Raw genomic sequence first — 15,777 nt, forward strand, 5'->3', positions numbered from 1 at the left:
GAGGCTGCAGGAGAGAGAGAGGCTGCAGGAGAGAGAGAGGCTGCAGGAGAGGCTGCAGGAGAGAGAGAGGCTGCAGGAGAGAGAGAGGCTGCAGGAGAGAGAGAGGCTGCAGGAGAGAGGCTGCAGGAGAGAGGCTGCAGGAGAGAGAGTGCAGGAGAGAGAGAGGCTGCAGGAGAGAGAGTGCAGGAGACAGGGGCTGCAGGAGACAGGGGCTGCAGGAGACAGGGGCTGCAGGAGACAGGGGCTGCAAGAGTTTTTAAAGTCTTCCTTCCCCTGCACTGCTTTATAATGATCATTAAGTGACTTTAAACTGAGAAAAGTTAATTATGCAGCAAGCAACAATGACATCACAGCTTTTAACTACATTGTCCTTTCCACCCTCAGCTCCCAGACTTTACACTCAGGCTCTGTAAACAGAGCCAGGGCTTCTTCCCCAGGCAGGAGGGATGAGCTCATCCCTTCTCTGTTCCAAGGAGCCCAACAGCATGCTGGAACTGAGAACAGGGGCTCTGGGACTCGGGCTTGAATTCTCATCTATCATTTATTGGCTGGTTTACCTAAGTAGTTACTTAAACTTTGTGTCTCAGTCTCCCATCAGCAAAATGGACATGATAAACAGAGCACAGTCGTGAGCATGAAACCAAGTAACATCCACAAAGCATGAAACACACATTTAAAACCACAAGGTTCTTATTTGCTAATCTCATACACTGTGATGGCAAGGGAGCTGCCACGAGGATCTTAGGGCAAGACAACACTGGATTTAATTTGTTTATTCATTTTCCATCTAGTTTCTTGTATCCTTCAAGCACAGAGGCCTTTTGTTAGTTTTTAAAATGACTCTCTGTTGAAACAGCTAAGGACCTGCTGACTGAGCTAACCGGCCTTGCTTTCAGCAGCCAGCTTCCAGCTGCCACAGGCAGGATGGATGCTCTTTCCTTTGGCCTCTGCAAAGCTCACGCTGACTGACTTCTGGATGGGGGCTGTTCAGAGATTTTTGCAGGGGAAAAAAAAAAAAGAGAGAGAGAAAAGTCAAGTTGCATTAAGGCTGGAATCCCTTTCACTGAAGTCAGGCTGGGGGTGTTGCTCAGTGATAAAGAAAGTACCTAGTGTCAGGTCCCAAAGAAACCTGGGACAAATGATTAATGGAAGTGCCTATTAGCATACCAAGGCACACACAGGCCTCCAGGCCACTTAGTACCTGTGGCACCTCTCAGCTCTTCTCACCATGCCCCTGACATAAACCTCTCTGGCCGCAGGGGCTTGCTTTCCCTCCCCCAAGCTTTTTTCTCCCATACATCCCTGCCAATTCAGCCACACTGTCTCTTGGTTCTCTTGGTCCTCAGCTCCCCTCTTGGTCAGCTTGCCCTCTCTCCTCTTCTGGCTCAATTTAGTCTGGACTCTTCCAGATGTCTCTGGCTGTATTCCCCCTCATATCTACACTAAAACCTTTCTCCTCAGCCACACCGGGAGTAGTCCTGTCCTCGTTTCGTTTTCTTCGGCATACAGAAAGCCACTGGTCTGATCCCCAGCACCACAAAAATCATAAACAATCCCTTTCCTCTCAGCACCGCAAGGTTTACAGAGAACTGGTATCCTGCCCTCCCCAAACAATTATCCTTTGAAGGCTGGGGTGGGGACCCAGGTGACACATGGGTGTGGGCTTGTGGCTTGCTGTCCAGGTTTTGGCTGTTTTCCCACAAGGGCAGCTGCCTGATCTGTGCACAGCCCTACGAGATCTTGCCACACTCCTCTCTCAGCCCTGTACAGGGACCAACAAACCCTGCAATCCAGTCATCTACCTTGATGGTCTTGACCAGGATGGCGGTGCTGTTGGCAACCTCCTTGGCTGACTGGACGAAGTGCCTTTTGGCAACAGGGTTGGCCGTCTTGGACGAGGCGATGCGGCAGGCATTGCATAAGGCTGACGTGTGCTTGGCAACGATAGTGGCAGCCGACAGAACCTACAAAGCACGGAGCTGGGTTAGGAGGGGAGACAGCACATGCCAGTGCAGAAGAACCTGCCTTTCTCTGCAGCCCACATGTCCAGAACCTGGGCAGTCTCGTTTGTCTAGCTCTACTGTGCCTAAAGTCACCCTGAGGAAGGAAAGAGCAAGAAACATGAAGCAAGAGAGGATGAAAATAGAAAGGGGAAGGAGGGACTGGGCCCCACTCTCAAAGGGTATATGGTCAGCTAGTCCTTGGAACCCCCAGGGTCCAAAGCCTGGCCCCAGGACAAGGCCTTAGACACCAGATTTAAAGTTTTCCAGTAGGCACAATAAAATGAGTAGAGAAACAAGAGAAATTAACTTATGTAATATAGTTTATTTAACTCAGTATATCCAAAGTAGTTCATCATCATCAATTTATAAATAGCAATATGATATTGTAAATTTAGGTTCATGCCAAGTCTTTGAAATTCAGCATGCATAGACACTCACAGGTCATTGCTATTTGGACTATTTTACTAGTGATTAATAGCTTCATTTTGCTAGTGGTCAACTCTTGGAACAGGTTTGGATGGGTCCAATTAAGTGGCTAGATGCACCACTCCCTCCTCCCCTGAGGGAGAGCTGTAGTTGGTGATTAGCAGTCAGTGTACATCTATCAACTGCCCATTCTCAACGCAGGTACTCTCTTGAAGCCACAGACTTCCCTTTGTGGAGGTTAACAGGCTCAAGTGCATCTGAGTATACACTCTGGGCTGTAGCAGGTCCAAACAGCCCTGGTTCCATATTCTTATATCTTTGTACTGCCATGAGAACGGTGGCCTAAGTTCATAGTGGGCATTCTACTCTGAAGGCTACCTCTGGTACCCCACAGTAGGCACTTTCCTTTCAGTATGTACTGCTTTCCTGGGTAACCAGGCCCCCATGACACCAGAGGCACCAAGATATATGATGCACAACATCTGCTCCTCAACTGTCTCTTGGGCTCCTTTCTGTGTTGTGGATTTTGACCTCAACTCTGAGGCTTGACTCGGTGCCATTATCTCTGAAGTGATCTGAGAAAACTTGTCATATTTCTATTATATCCCTGTCCTGGTTAGTTTTTAATTGTTAACTTGACACAAGTCATCTGGGAAAAGGGAACCTCATCTGAAGAATTTCCTCAACCAGACTGGCCTGCGGCCATGTTGAGAGGCTATCTTGATTGATAATTGGTGTATGAGGGCCCAGCCGACCTGTGGGCAGCATGTCCCTAAGCAGGTGGGTCTGAGCTATATGAGAAAGCAAGTTGAGCCTAAGACTGTGATCGAGCCAGTAAAATGCATTCCTCCATAGTGTCTACTGGAGTTCCGGCCCTGACATTCCCTCTCTGACAGACTGAAGCTGAAATAAACCCTTTCTTCCCCCAAATTGTTTTTGTTTAGAGTGTTTATCACCGCAACAGCAACTAGAATAATACTCTATCTTATCAACACATCCCAAAGGAGTAAGAACCAAAGGGACAAAGGTCAAAGGTCAGGTCTCACTTATGCTGACTTAGTGCTGAGCACAGAACAAACTGTCAATTAATAGCCAAGAGACTCCTCATGAATTCTGCTAAACTGTTTCACTCTGTTGCTTCTCAGAATCTATATGTAAGTATATTCCTGCCTTCATCACATTTGCAATACTTTCCTGGTCATTGTGATGGTTAGTTCATTTGTCAACCTGACATAGCCTAGAGCCACCTGGGGAAGGGGAGTCTCAACAGGCAAGCCAGTGGGGACTGTCTTGATGACCTTAATTGATGCCTGAAAGTAGGAGGCACCGCTTCCTGTGTGCTGAACTGGATACGACCAGAGGCAAGCTGACCAGAGGCATGCATGTTCTTCTCTCTTTGCTCTGGAGTGTGCATATGACGTAAGTAGCCCCTTGAAGCTCCTGCCTTGATTTCCCCCCAACAATGGACTGAAACCCGGAACTTTAAGATAAAGAACCAGTTCTCCCCCAAGTTACTTCGGTCAGGGCATTTCATGGAATGAGGACAGTTATTATCCACAGAGCTGCAGGTGTCTGGGTTTGCAAGCCCTGAGAACACAGCATTCTCGACTCATTTTCCCATCTCCCATCACCCACCAAGAGAAGCTGAGGAGATCACATGCCCCACATCCTTTCCTGGTTACCTGTGATGGGCTGCTGCCAGGGTCCACCAAGTTCTGACATGCCATCTGGATCGCCTGGTTAGCCCTGGCAAACTGGATGGGGTCCACCAGGCCTTGGTGGCCTGCCTGGCTGTTTGGATCAGAGATGCCAACCAGGTACGCAGCCTAGAAAAGGAAGGGCAAAGTCACACCTCAGACTCCAGGCTCCTTCAGGAGCTATGGGAGACAATGGTCCGCAGTGTACTGGCAGCTGGCAAGCTCAGGTGCTCCTTAGGGCAAACTGCCCAAAGTAAGCTCATCCCTCTCACCAATGAAGACATGGTGACAGACAGGCCTATGCCAGCCTGACCTACCATCAGGAGTTTGCTGCAGGCATCAGGGAACAAAGCCTCCTTGTTCTTAAGAGAAAGCCTTTGAGGCCCTCTTCTGTGGGACACGGATGTGGATGGGAGCAGCTTGCACAGCTGCTAGCGGCCATCATTTGACCATGAGGCTGTGGGAAGCTGGCTGTGGCTTAAAGCTAGAAGAGGCAGAAGAAAACCAGTGCAAACTGACATAGGGAGCTTTGGAGCCAGTTCATCCTGGGGCCTTTGCTGCCCAAAGGTCTCTTAACTCAGAGGGTCCTTGCCTAGGTCACTATTTCTAATAGTTAGAGTCTTGGCTTAGGCAACCAAGTAAGACAAATGGGAGGAGGGAAGGAAGGAAGGAAGGAAGGAAGGAAGGAAGGAAGGAAGGAAGGAAGGAAGGAAGGAAGGAAGGGAGGGAGGGAGGGAAGGATAGCATTTACTCCTCAACAGGATGGTTGCAGAAAAGGCAGTTTCTTTGGGTTCTCTTTGGATGCCCTAGGAAATAACTAACAGAGGATGAGCTCATGTGGTCTGAGGGGCAGGCTCTAGGTCAGGAATCTTCTCTTTCAACTAGGGATGTTTGTCTTTGGCAAGTGAAATCTCCTAAGTTCAAGCTCAACCATCAATGATAAACCATTTAGGCTAAAGGCTGCCATCTTTGAAGTTTTTGTTATATGGTCCCAATCATGACTGGAAAGGGACATGGGTCAGCCAAGGGAAGGTGGTAAATATATCATAGTTCTGTATGATAGGGCTTTTTTTTCCTTCTTTTTATTCTAAAGAATGTGGCTAATGTGCAATTCTAAAGACTGAGGGCCTTTAAATTACTCAATACTTACTCTTCTCTATGGAATAGTTTATCTAGAACCCTGGCTTTAAAGAGCTGCTTCTGACCTTTGGATGCCAGGTCTGCAGTATTCATGTGGTCTCTCTGCTCTCCCCGCATGTGGCTGGTGTTCTGCCTATAGGCCCCTCCTGAAGCCATCAGCTTCCCTATGGTTCCTATCTCAGTGCTTGGAGGAGCTGAAGCAGCTCTCCCTCAGGGGGATGTACTTTGTCCTAGGGTTGGAAAGAAGGTGTGCACATGGTTCTCACCTGGGCTGCTGCCTCTGTCAGCCCACAGAGAGCCTTAGATGCAATCCCCACACATTCTCCGAAGGCAGGGAGGTCTCCAGTCTTAGCATTCTGGGAAATTCCTGCCATTGACTCGCCCAGAACCTGCAAAACAGCAACCAAGTCATTGAGGTTTTTATTCCAGCCCATGGCTTCGGGAAGTTACCCTGCTGCTTTAATACTTAAAGCAACTTAATTTAAAACATTTGTCATCTTTGCCTTTACTGTACCCAAGAGAGACTCAAGCAAATCATACCACCTCTCTATGATGAAGACAAATGCATAAGAGGAGTACAAACCTTGCACCCAAGGGTTATCAGAAACTCCTGGGGGTTCAGTCAACACAGAGAGCATCATGTATAATCTACACAAGACCTCTCCTGGGCACATGGCCCAGTCTTAGATCTATTTACTTTTAACAGCATAAACTCCCATTCTGGGAGCTGGACTTGAAATTCTAACCAGAAAGTAGAAGGCACACACTTCCTTGCATGGTTAATTTATCAAGTTTTGAAAAGCACTGCTACAGTCCTTTTTTGGTTCCCAAATAAGGCTTCATAGGGATTGTCACAGTCAGTCTGCAACCTATGGAACTCAAATGTCTTCTAAAGATCATACAGAACGTCTCCTGGGCAGAGCAGGACATCTATCCCAAATCTGGTGCCCTATCCTCTCTGGACTTTGGCCTGTGCCACAAGGGGAGCTTGTGCTTCCCAGGGCCATAGATTATAAAGCAGAAAATGTTCATTCACCCTTGGGCGAGAGATGACATTGTCAAGTCTCTGTGATACAGAGTTCTTCCTGAGACAATAAGCCATTTTGAAGAGGAAACAAAATAAATTACTATAATATTTTTATATCTAAAATAATCGAGTTTACAGAAAGCTGTGCAGAGCAGAGTAGCTAGGGAGTGTTTGTAAGCACAGGAGTTTACCCTCGCAACCTAACTCCTTCCGGAAGAGAGCCTTCCTAGGCTGGAGCTGAAGCTCAGTTGGGATACTGTTAACCTAGCATGTATGAAGCCTTGGGTTCAACGGTCCAGCTGTGGTGTGCACATCTGCAATTCCAGCACCTTAGGTGGTAAGAGCAGGGAAGTCAGTCTCATGCTTGACTATATAGCGTGCTCAAGGCCTGCCTGAGCTACATGATGCCCTTTCTCAAAAAAAAAAAAAGGGGGGGGGAGATTGCCAAATTTAAGTATTTAAGTCATATGCACCCTCCATTTAGACAGCCCTTTATTCCATGAAAGTTGCTGAACAGAGGAAATTCTTGTCTTAGCCCAACATAAACTGAGCCCTCCTGACATCATCAATACAGATGGTTTGCCAAGTCTGAAGTGATGGAAACCAGCGTGCACAAGGGAGCAAAAGCTCAACCGCCAATTGTCTCTCTGGTATATCACTGGCACTTTCTGACTCTTGGGCATTCTCTTTCATTATTGCTCCCTAATACTGCTCTTACTATTGCTTTGTCTTAATTACCATCGTCACCCAATTAGCCTGCAAGGAATCAAATCTTACTAAGGAAGGCCTTGAAGCCATTATAGTTTTAAAATACTTCTCTTCCCAACCACCCAAAACTCCTAATATTTACTCCCTCCAAAAAAAAAAAAAGTATGCTATGATTAGATATCATAAAATACAAATAAGGGGCTTTCATGAAAGCCAAGGTCACAGAGGGACTTTCAACAGCAGTTCAACCTCCAGTATACGAGTATGAAACACAGTATTCTATATGAAAACAGAGGCTGGATTCACGATGAGACCCATATTCGATGATGTAAGCAGTGGTTCTCAAAGAACGGTTCCGAGCCCACAGAGGCAGGACTGGGAACCTCTCAGAAAGGCAGACTTCAAACCTTGGGGGTGGGGTCTGTCACCTGGTATTTACACAACTCTCCACAAGGTTCTGCGAGACCCTGAATGTGGAGGAACACTTGGGCACGCTGCATGACAAGATTTCACCGTATCGGCCACCCAGGGGCGAGGCAGGTGTTCACTTTTCCCCTTTCTGTTTCTCCCCACTGAGTAGCAGCGCTGATGTCTGTCTTTTGATACGGACAGTTGACGGTTACTACTGATTGTCAACCTGACGGGATCTATACTCACTGAGGAATTAAGGTTCTGGGCTTGTCTGTGATGGGGTCTCCAGACTGGGTTAATTAAGGAGGGATGACCCAGTGTGGGTGGCACTATCCACCGGGCTGGGGTCCTAAACTTTGTAAACAGGTGAAATTGAGCTGAACACCTGCACTCCTCTGTCTTTGCCTCCTGACTGTAGATGCAGGGTGACGGACTGTCTCGTCATCCTCCATCAGGCTAGACCGTCAAATTTAAGCCAAAAGGAAGTCTTCCTTCTTGAGGCTGCTTTGTTAGGTTTGTTATCTCAGCAGAGAGGAGAGTAACTAAAACAGACTGGCTTACCTTCGAGTTCTCCATCACACTCTCAATGCAGTCAAAGTAAGAGAGGTCACTCACGGGCTCATTTGGGTTTTCCAACATCCCCTTGACAGTCTACAACGGAGAACACAGTTTAGCAAGTGAGTCAGAGGCACAAAGAAAACGCACTGCCAAGTACAACCATTGCTACCTATTGCTGGACTAGGACTAGGGCCATACTTGATCAATCATTTAGAGTCATAGGAGGAGCTCAGACCAGGGCATCAAGACTTCAGGTTCCTTGTCAACAAAACAGTGGCAATGGGGCAGGGGCCTTGGGTTACTGTTGCTATGGCTGGGGGTGGGGTGGGGGTGTCAGTTCAGTTTGGGAGGGGCCTGGTAGATATAGGAGGGCTTTAAAAAAATTTTTTTTTCAAGACAGAGTTTCTCTGTATAAAAAAGCCATAGCTGTCTAGGAACTCACTTTATAGACCAAGCTGGTCTGATCACTGCCTCAGGAATGCTAGGATTAAAGGTGTGTGCTACTACGCCGGGCTACGGGAGGACTTTTAGAAGAAAGTTTGAAGTTAATGCAAAGCAGCATATTCATTGTTGGCTAACACAATTTAGGTAACCAACCCTGACGAGCTTACATTGCAAATGCACATTCATTCTGGTTCAGAAGGGCTCTCAATAGCTCAGTTCTGGGGCCTTCTAATGGAAGCACATGGAAGAAGGTAGTCCCTAAAGGGAGCCCACTGGGGTGGTACATTTGTTATTGATTTGAGAAGTATAGAAAATGTCTACTCTTGTTTAGGGGCCCATTCAGGAAGCGGGTAGAGGTCAGTTTTTCTGTCTCTCCAAGTCAGTAAAAATTGCCACTAGCTTTCTCCATGACCTTGGCTCACTACCCATGAGGAGTTCTTCCTGGAACTGACATCCTGGGGACAGATCCTCGAATCATCATCGAGAGACTGCGCACTAGTAGTCAGCAGCCTCTGGAGACACAGGCAAGAAAATCACAACAGAGCTGAGTTCCAAAGGGTGCACGTGGGGTAATGGGAGCTGCTGATACGAATCCATTCAAAGACACAGGGAAGAGGGCTACACACGGCAGGAGCTTATTTCATTGAAATCCTCTTCTTGGATAACCAAAACGTTTTCAGTACCAGTAATCCTGAGAAGCCTTTAAAGCACAGGGTACCCAGGCTAACAAATCCTATTTAGGTCAACTATATATGTGTCATACATGTTGAAAAAGTGACATGAGCTAATGAATATGCTAAAGCAGTGAATGGCCCATGTGTGATGACCAACACACATGTGGAAAGAAGGAACCCCATCTAAAGAACTGCCTCCATGAGACGGGACCTTGAGCAAGTCATGGGGCATTTTTTTGATTGCTAATTGATGTAGGAAGGCCCAGGGCAGCGTGAATGGCACCATTACTAGGCACATAGGGCAGAGCTGTACAGGAAAGCTGAGTGGAACATGAGCCTGGAAGGAAACCAGTATGCAGCGTTCATCATTGGTTTCTGCTTCAAGTTCCTGCCTTGGGTTCTTGCCTGGGCTTCCCTCAGTGACGAACTGTAGGACTACTGCAAGCCAAATCAGCTTCTTCCTCCCCCAAGTTGCTTTTGGTTATAGTGTTTATCACAGCAACTGAAAGCATACTAGAACCCACGTAAGAACCATTCCTAACAATGTTCAGCTGCTCCAGTTCTGTTCTGGTGACTTCAACTCTACCTGTCACTATCATCATGGCCTTGATCAAGCCTTTAGATGCTCCCATGGTATCCCCCCCAAGTCAGACCCATGACAGCCTTGAGGACAACTGGAAGAACGGTAGGCACAAACAATCTATGTCTACTGAGATACCCTGGGCCCATCCAATCCGATCTGGGTAGGTAAGGACTGCTTTACATAGGAGTAGGTACAACGGCTTTCTTTGCTTAAGGACTTACTATGAGAAACACGCATAATTTCAGATATAAACACACACCTTGAATGCAAGTCAAAAGGTCAATAGGAGTTATGAAGAGGCAAATGCGCCCCTTGACCTCCTCCAGTGTGTCTCCTGCATGTAGCAGAATAAATTGTATGTGGAAATCATTGTGTGTGTTTGCTTGTGTGAAGATGTGTGCACATGGGCGTGGAAGTCAGAGGTCAACTTCAGGTGCTGTTATTCCTCAGGGGCCATCAACTTTGTTTTGTGAGACAAGGTCTCTCACTGGCCTGGAGCTCACCAAGTAGGTCAGGGTGTCTGGCAAGGAAGCCCCGTGGATCTGCTCTCTTCCTCCACCACCATGAGAAACTTCTGCATGTGTGGTCTGGGGCTAGAATGCAGGTGCTCCTGGTTTGTGGTAAGTATTTTACCAACTGGCTTGTCTCTCCAGCCCTAGCCTGTGTCTCTCTCTGGGTTATCGGTTTTTCAAGAATGATCTCTTTAATAGTTTGTAGGCAAACTCTGTGCATTGGCAGCCTACACCCAATACCACTTCCTGTTTGAATTGAAAAATCCTTTAATTAACAAAATACATATTGGTTTAGTAGGAAAGGGAGAGATCTGGGTGAAATTACTGCAGAATGCCCTCTTCTCTAGCTCCTTCCAACTAGGTGAGAGACAAGCATAGATAGAAGAGAGACATGTCACCGACCATTCAGGGGACAGGCGGCCCACGGCCCACGCAGGGTTCCCGTACACACAGCCTTCCAGGACACTCACCTCAAGCTCGCGCAGGGCGTTGTCACACTCCTTCTGCCCAGGGGCCTGCTGAGTGCACAGCATGATCAGCTGATTGATGCTCTCTGTCACAGCTCTAGGAGGAACAGAGAGGGATTTGGGCTTGGGTGTTAAACATGTATGAAAGTTAGCCATTTCTTCTTCTTTTTTTAATCTGAAATCAAGCTTTTTATTTATGTACTAAATGTAAATTCAGTTTTTTTAATTAGACATTTTCTTTATTTCCATTTCAAATGTTATCCCTTTCTTAGTTTCCCCTCTGAAAAGTTCTCTATCCCCCTCCCGCCCTGCTCGCCAACCCACCCACTCCCACTTCCTGGCCCTGGCATTCTCCTATACTGGGGCACAGAGCCTTCACAGGACCAAGGGCCTCTCCTCCCTTTGATGACCAACTAGGCTATCCTCTGCTACATATGCAGCTAGAGCCATGAGTCCCAAAAATGTGTTTTCTTTGATTGGTGGTTTAGTCCCAGAGAACTCTGGGGGTACTTGTTAGTTCATATTGTTGTTCCTCCTATAGGGCTGCAAACTCTTTCAGCTCCTTGGGACCTTTCTTTAGCTCATTCATTGGGGACCCTGTGCTTCGTCCAATGGATGGCTGTGAGCATCCACTTCTATATTTGTCAGGCACTGGCAGAGCCTCTCAGGAGACAGCTATATCAGTCTCCTGTCAGCTATCTCTTGTTGGCATCCACAATAGTGTCTGGGTTTGGTGGATGTTTATGGGATGGATCCCTAGGTGGGGCAGTCTCATGATGGTCATTCCTTCAGTCTCTGCTCTGAACTTTGTAACTCCTTCCATGGGTATTTTGTTCCCCCTTGTAAGAAGGATCGAAGTATCCACACTTTTGTCTTCCTTCTTCTTGAGTTTCATGTGTTTTTGCAAATTGTATCTTGGGTATTCTGAACTTCTGGGCTAATATCCACTATCAGTGAGTGCATATCATGGGTGTTCTTTTGTGATTGGGTTACCTCACTTAGGATGATATCCTCCAGATCCAACCATTTGTCTAAAAATTTCATAAGTTCATTGTTTTTAATAGCTGTGTAGTACTCTATTGTGTAAATGTACCACATTTTCTCTATCCATCCCTCTGTTGAGGGACACCTGGGTTCTTTCCAGCTTCTGGCTATTATAAATAAAGCTGCTATGAACATAGTGGAGCATGTGTCCTTATTACAGGTTGGAGCATCTTCTGGGTATATGCCCAGGAGAGGTATTGCCTGATCTTCTGGTAGTAATATGTCCAATTTTCTGAGGAACTGCCAAACTGATTTCCAGAGTGGTTGAACCAGCTTGCAATCCCACCAGCAATGGAGGAGTGCTCCTCTTTCTCCACATCCTCACCAGCATTTGCTGTCACCCGAGATTTTGATCTTCGCCGTTTCTGTTAACAACTGTTAAATACCTCCAGCAGAGATCAAGTGACTATTTAGGCTGTGATTCCTGCAAGGCCTCCAGACCAGCTCTCTCTATACAACCTGAATACAACACAGCCAGAGCGAGGAAAGGGAGACTCCCTACCACGCTTCTGATTACTCATCTGATTTCTCAAAGCTCTAACAGTTCCCTTAAGAAATTAAGACTATCTTCTGATATATTCATGAGAGACAATGAAGCTGCAGACAGCAGCGGTCTACACTGACACTGTTTTCAGGAATCTTCTCTAGCAGTCTCCAAGGAATAAGATTATCCAGTCAGCCTTGGTCTATTTTGATTATTTTCAAGTACTACAGATAGTAAAATGTGCCTGGGACTTAAAATGTCTACTTTCCAGTAAAGGATGAAAAAGCTATTAGGCCTGATTAGCTTTCCCAAGTTCTATTCTTTGAAATACCTATATTTCATTTTTTTTTTTACTAACACCAATAGGATTACATCAGAGCCCCTGATATTGTTTTACGTGTATATCTATTTTCAGAACCTATAAAGTAAATCCCCCCCCCCTTTTTTTTTCCTGCAAAGATTCCACTCTCCTGAGCAGTCTCAGGCTTGCCACGTCCTGGATTATGGAATAATTTAGAAACTCAAATTCCATTCTGAGTTAGTTTTTACCAGGTGGGAAAGAGAAGCTGAAGTTTTACTTTGAGTTTAGGGGCAAACAGAAGTCTGTTTTAACAGAGTCTGTTGAGACTCCATCTTTGCTCCACTGAATTGCTTTTGTAATTACACTGCTGGCTACGTCTGTGGAATCTGCTTCTGTATTCCATTCTGTTCCACTGACCAGTGCTCTATCCTGTCTCTAATATCACACTGCCCTCAGTGCTACAGTTCTATAGTAAGTCTTAGGGGGCTGGAGAGATGGCTCAGTGATTTAGAGAGGGTATTACTCACTCAAAAGACTTGAGCTTGGTTTCTAGTATCCATGTCAGATAGTTCACAACTACGTGTAACTCTACTGGCACCCACACCCAGATGTAAATACACACACACACACACACACACACACACCACAAAGTTTTAAAAAATTAAAAAACAAGTCTTAGAATTGCATAGAAATAATAAATGCTGAGCCATTAGAAATGCTAATCACAGATATCATCATTGTACATTATACATATATACTGAATTATTATACTGTATCAATAAATATATAAAAACAGCATGGGTCAGTAAAAGCAATAAATCACCCAGGTTTCATAAATGAAAATTCTGAAAGAGGTGATGACTCCCTATGAGGAAGCTATAAATAAAGTATAGGAAGAAGACTTAAATCCATGCCTGCCTATGTGACTCTAAAGCTGACCCAAAGCCCTCTTCTGCAGGGCTATGATAGGTCGTGGCTCAAAATTCTATTCTCACTTCCTACTGCCACAGCTGAAGAACAGCTAAGGGCATGCAAGGCCAAAATAAGACATGTGGTTAGTAACGCCATCTGATAAAAAGGAGTCTCATTGTATCCAACAGGTGTCTCAGCTTGCCACAGAATATCAAATTAGATGGAAAACAATGTTGCCAACATACAAAGGCAATTAGCTGAACTACTTGATCAAATATGGCTTTCCATTTAAGCTCAGCTAGGGAGGCTGAGAAGAAGAGAAACATTCTCAACTCAAGCGAGAATCTCAAAACAGCAGTTGTAGGATGGATGCTTGTGGCTCCTTGAAAAGTGCTTTATTAGGGTGTCATTAGCAAGTGCCATGTTTTCCTCCACTAAAGGGGAAGTGAAAGACGGCAGGGCAGCCTCTGGCACCAGTGACCTGGGAGGGTACAGTTCACAGTGTCCTACAGAGAGCTGAATGGCATGCCCTGCATGGCAGCTCTTGAGACCTACTTCTGAGAAGACAGGCTGGCATGGGTCTTACTGTAGTAAGGTTCAGGGCGTGTCCTGAATTGTGAAAACATGATCCTTAGAGCTCATTTCCACACATCGCCAACGTTTTTCATCAAATTTGTTCCTCACTAAATGTGTTGCTGTCTGTGTGTGTAGGGGTGCGAGGGTCAGGGGAATGTGTGTCTGTGTATGTGTGTGTTTCTATGCGTGGATGTGTGTGGTATGCATGGTATCTGTGTGGGCATTTATGTTGTGGGCATGTATCTGTAGACCAGCGATCATCCTCTATTATTCTCCCTCCACCTTATTTATTAACATCCTAAATGCTGCCCCATTCCAGTCTCTCCTCAGAGTCCCTTCCTCCCCTCCCTTCCCTTCTCCTCCGAGAGGGTGGGACCCTGGGTATCTTCCCCACCCCCCACCTTATTTTTTGAGACAGGCTCACAAACCTATCCTACCCCATGTTAGAATGTTGGCTGGTTTGATCTGGTGTGCAGGCAACCACAGCTGCTGTGAGTTTGTAAGTGCTGTGGTCCTGCTTCTACATGAAGATTTTCCATTCAGGAAGTGTTTACAGTTGGTGAATCCAGAGGATCCAGAGCTTCGAGAAAGAGGCTCCTTTCCCTAGTCTCTTATTTTTATAGCTGTGGAAAAAAAATTTAGATTAAAAGATAAGGAAAAAAAACAAAACAAAACTAGGCACAGTAGTAGTAGTTTGTGATCGTACAAATGCAGGCATGGCCTTGAACCTCTAAGTGAGTCACTTAGAGAACTGATCCACGACAGGACAGAATAACTTAGGTATGACTAATTAAGCCATTTCGGAGTCTGGGTTACAGAGCTGTATAAACTCAGTGAAAATTCTAGGGGTAAATGAATAATTGATAACAAGAAATAACGTTTACATGGTTCACGCAAGAGCTGCGGTTTTTACCAACAAAGAGTCAGCAGGGAACCTGCCTATACAACAATAAAGGAGTGGCTAAATAAGTTGACAGGGTATAAGAGGATTTGGGGATGCTTATTTAAAAGTCACAATGCAGGACATGTTGCTAACGTAATAAGATATTTACGATATATGCCTAAAAATAATACAACTGAGTAAATGGTCTAAACAATGTGAGAGCATTCCCTGCACAAAGAAGCATGTGTGTACACATTGGGAACTGATAGACTGAAAACACATAAAAAGGTTAATGGTGAGTTTATACTGTTATCTTAAAAGATAAACTGTGACAAATCTCAAAAAATTGTAAACTGACCAATTTATTATACTAAAAAATGCCACCAAAATGAGCAGGATCTGGGCTCTGTAAGTCTACATGGCCTTTTCTACAGCTACTATCACTTCGATCTACTATTATAGCTACCGTTACTATGACAGCTTTTTAGTGATCAAAGATACATAAATTGATTTTTTTAATATAAAAGGTTAGGGCCGGGGAGGTGGCTCAGTAGGGAGAGCACGTGCTGTGTAGGAGTGAGGTACTGAGTTTGGATGCCAGCACCCATTGAAAAGGATGGTGCAGTGGTGTGTACCTGTAACCCCAGCACTGGGGAGGCAGAGACAAGGAGGGTGTGTGGGTCTGAGTGGCCAGCAGTCAGTCTGAGACTGTGAGCCCTATGCTCCAGGTGAGGCCCTGACTCAAAAAGTAAGACAGAGCCGGGCGTGGTGGCGCATGCCTTTAATCCCAGCACTTGGGAGGCAGAGGCAGGTGAATTTCTGAGTTCAGGGCCAGCCTGGTCTACAGAGTGAGTTCCAGGACAGCCAGGGCTACACAGAGAAACCCTGTCTCGAAAAACCAAAAAAAAAGTAAGACAGAGGGGCTGG

At 45.8% G+C, this 15,777-nt stretch overlaps 1 protein-coding gene across 4 annotated transcripts in view; it reads right to left on the reverse strand.

Annotated features, from left to right (window-relative positions):
• Positions 1-15,777, reverse strand: part of Tln2 (talin 2) — a 415,939-nt gene that overhangs the window by 81,388 nt on the left and 318,774 nt on the right. For all 4 annotated transcript variants that reach the window (XM_029543558.1, XM_029543557.1, XM_029543559.1 and 1 more), the window contains 5 exons: positions 10,654-10,747; positions 7,974-8,063; positions 5,533-5,655; positions 4,112-4,255; positions 1,803-1,964 (listed from right to left, as the gene is read on the reverse strand). In XM_029543558.1, the coding sequence (XP_029399418.1) occupies positions 1,803-1,964; positions 4,112-4,255; positions 5,533-5,655; positions 7,974-8,063; positions 10,654-10,747 (613 nt within the window). The remainder of the gene's footprint in view (positions 1-1,802; positions 1,965-4,111; positions 4,256-5,532; positions 5,656-7,973; positions 8,064-10,653; positions 10,748-15,777) is intronic.

The sequence above is a fragment of the Mus pahari genome, chromosome 10, assembly GCF_900095145.1.
Source record: "Mus pahari chromosome 10, PAHARI_EIJ_v1.1, whole genome shotgun sequence".
NCBI classification, from domain to species: domain Eukaryota; kingdom Metazoa; phylum Chordata; class Mammalia; order Rodentia; family Muridae; genus Mus; species Mus pahari.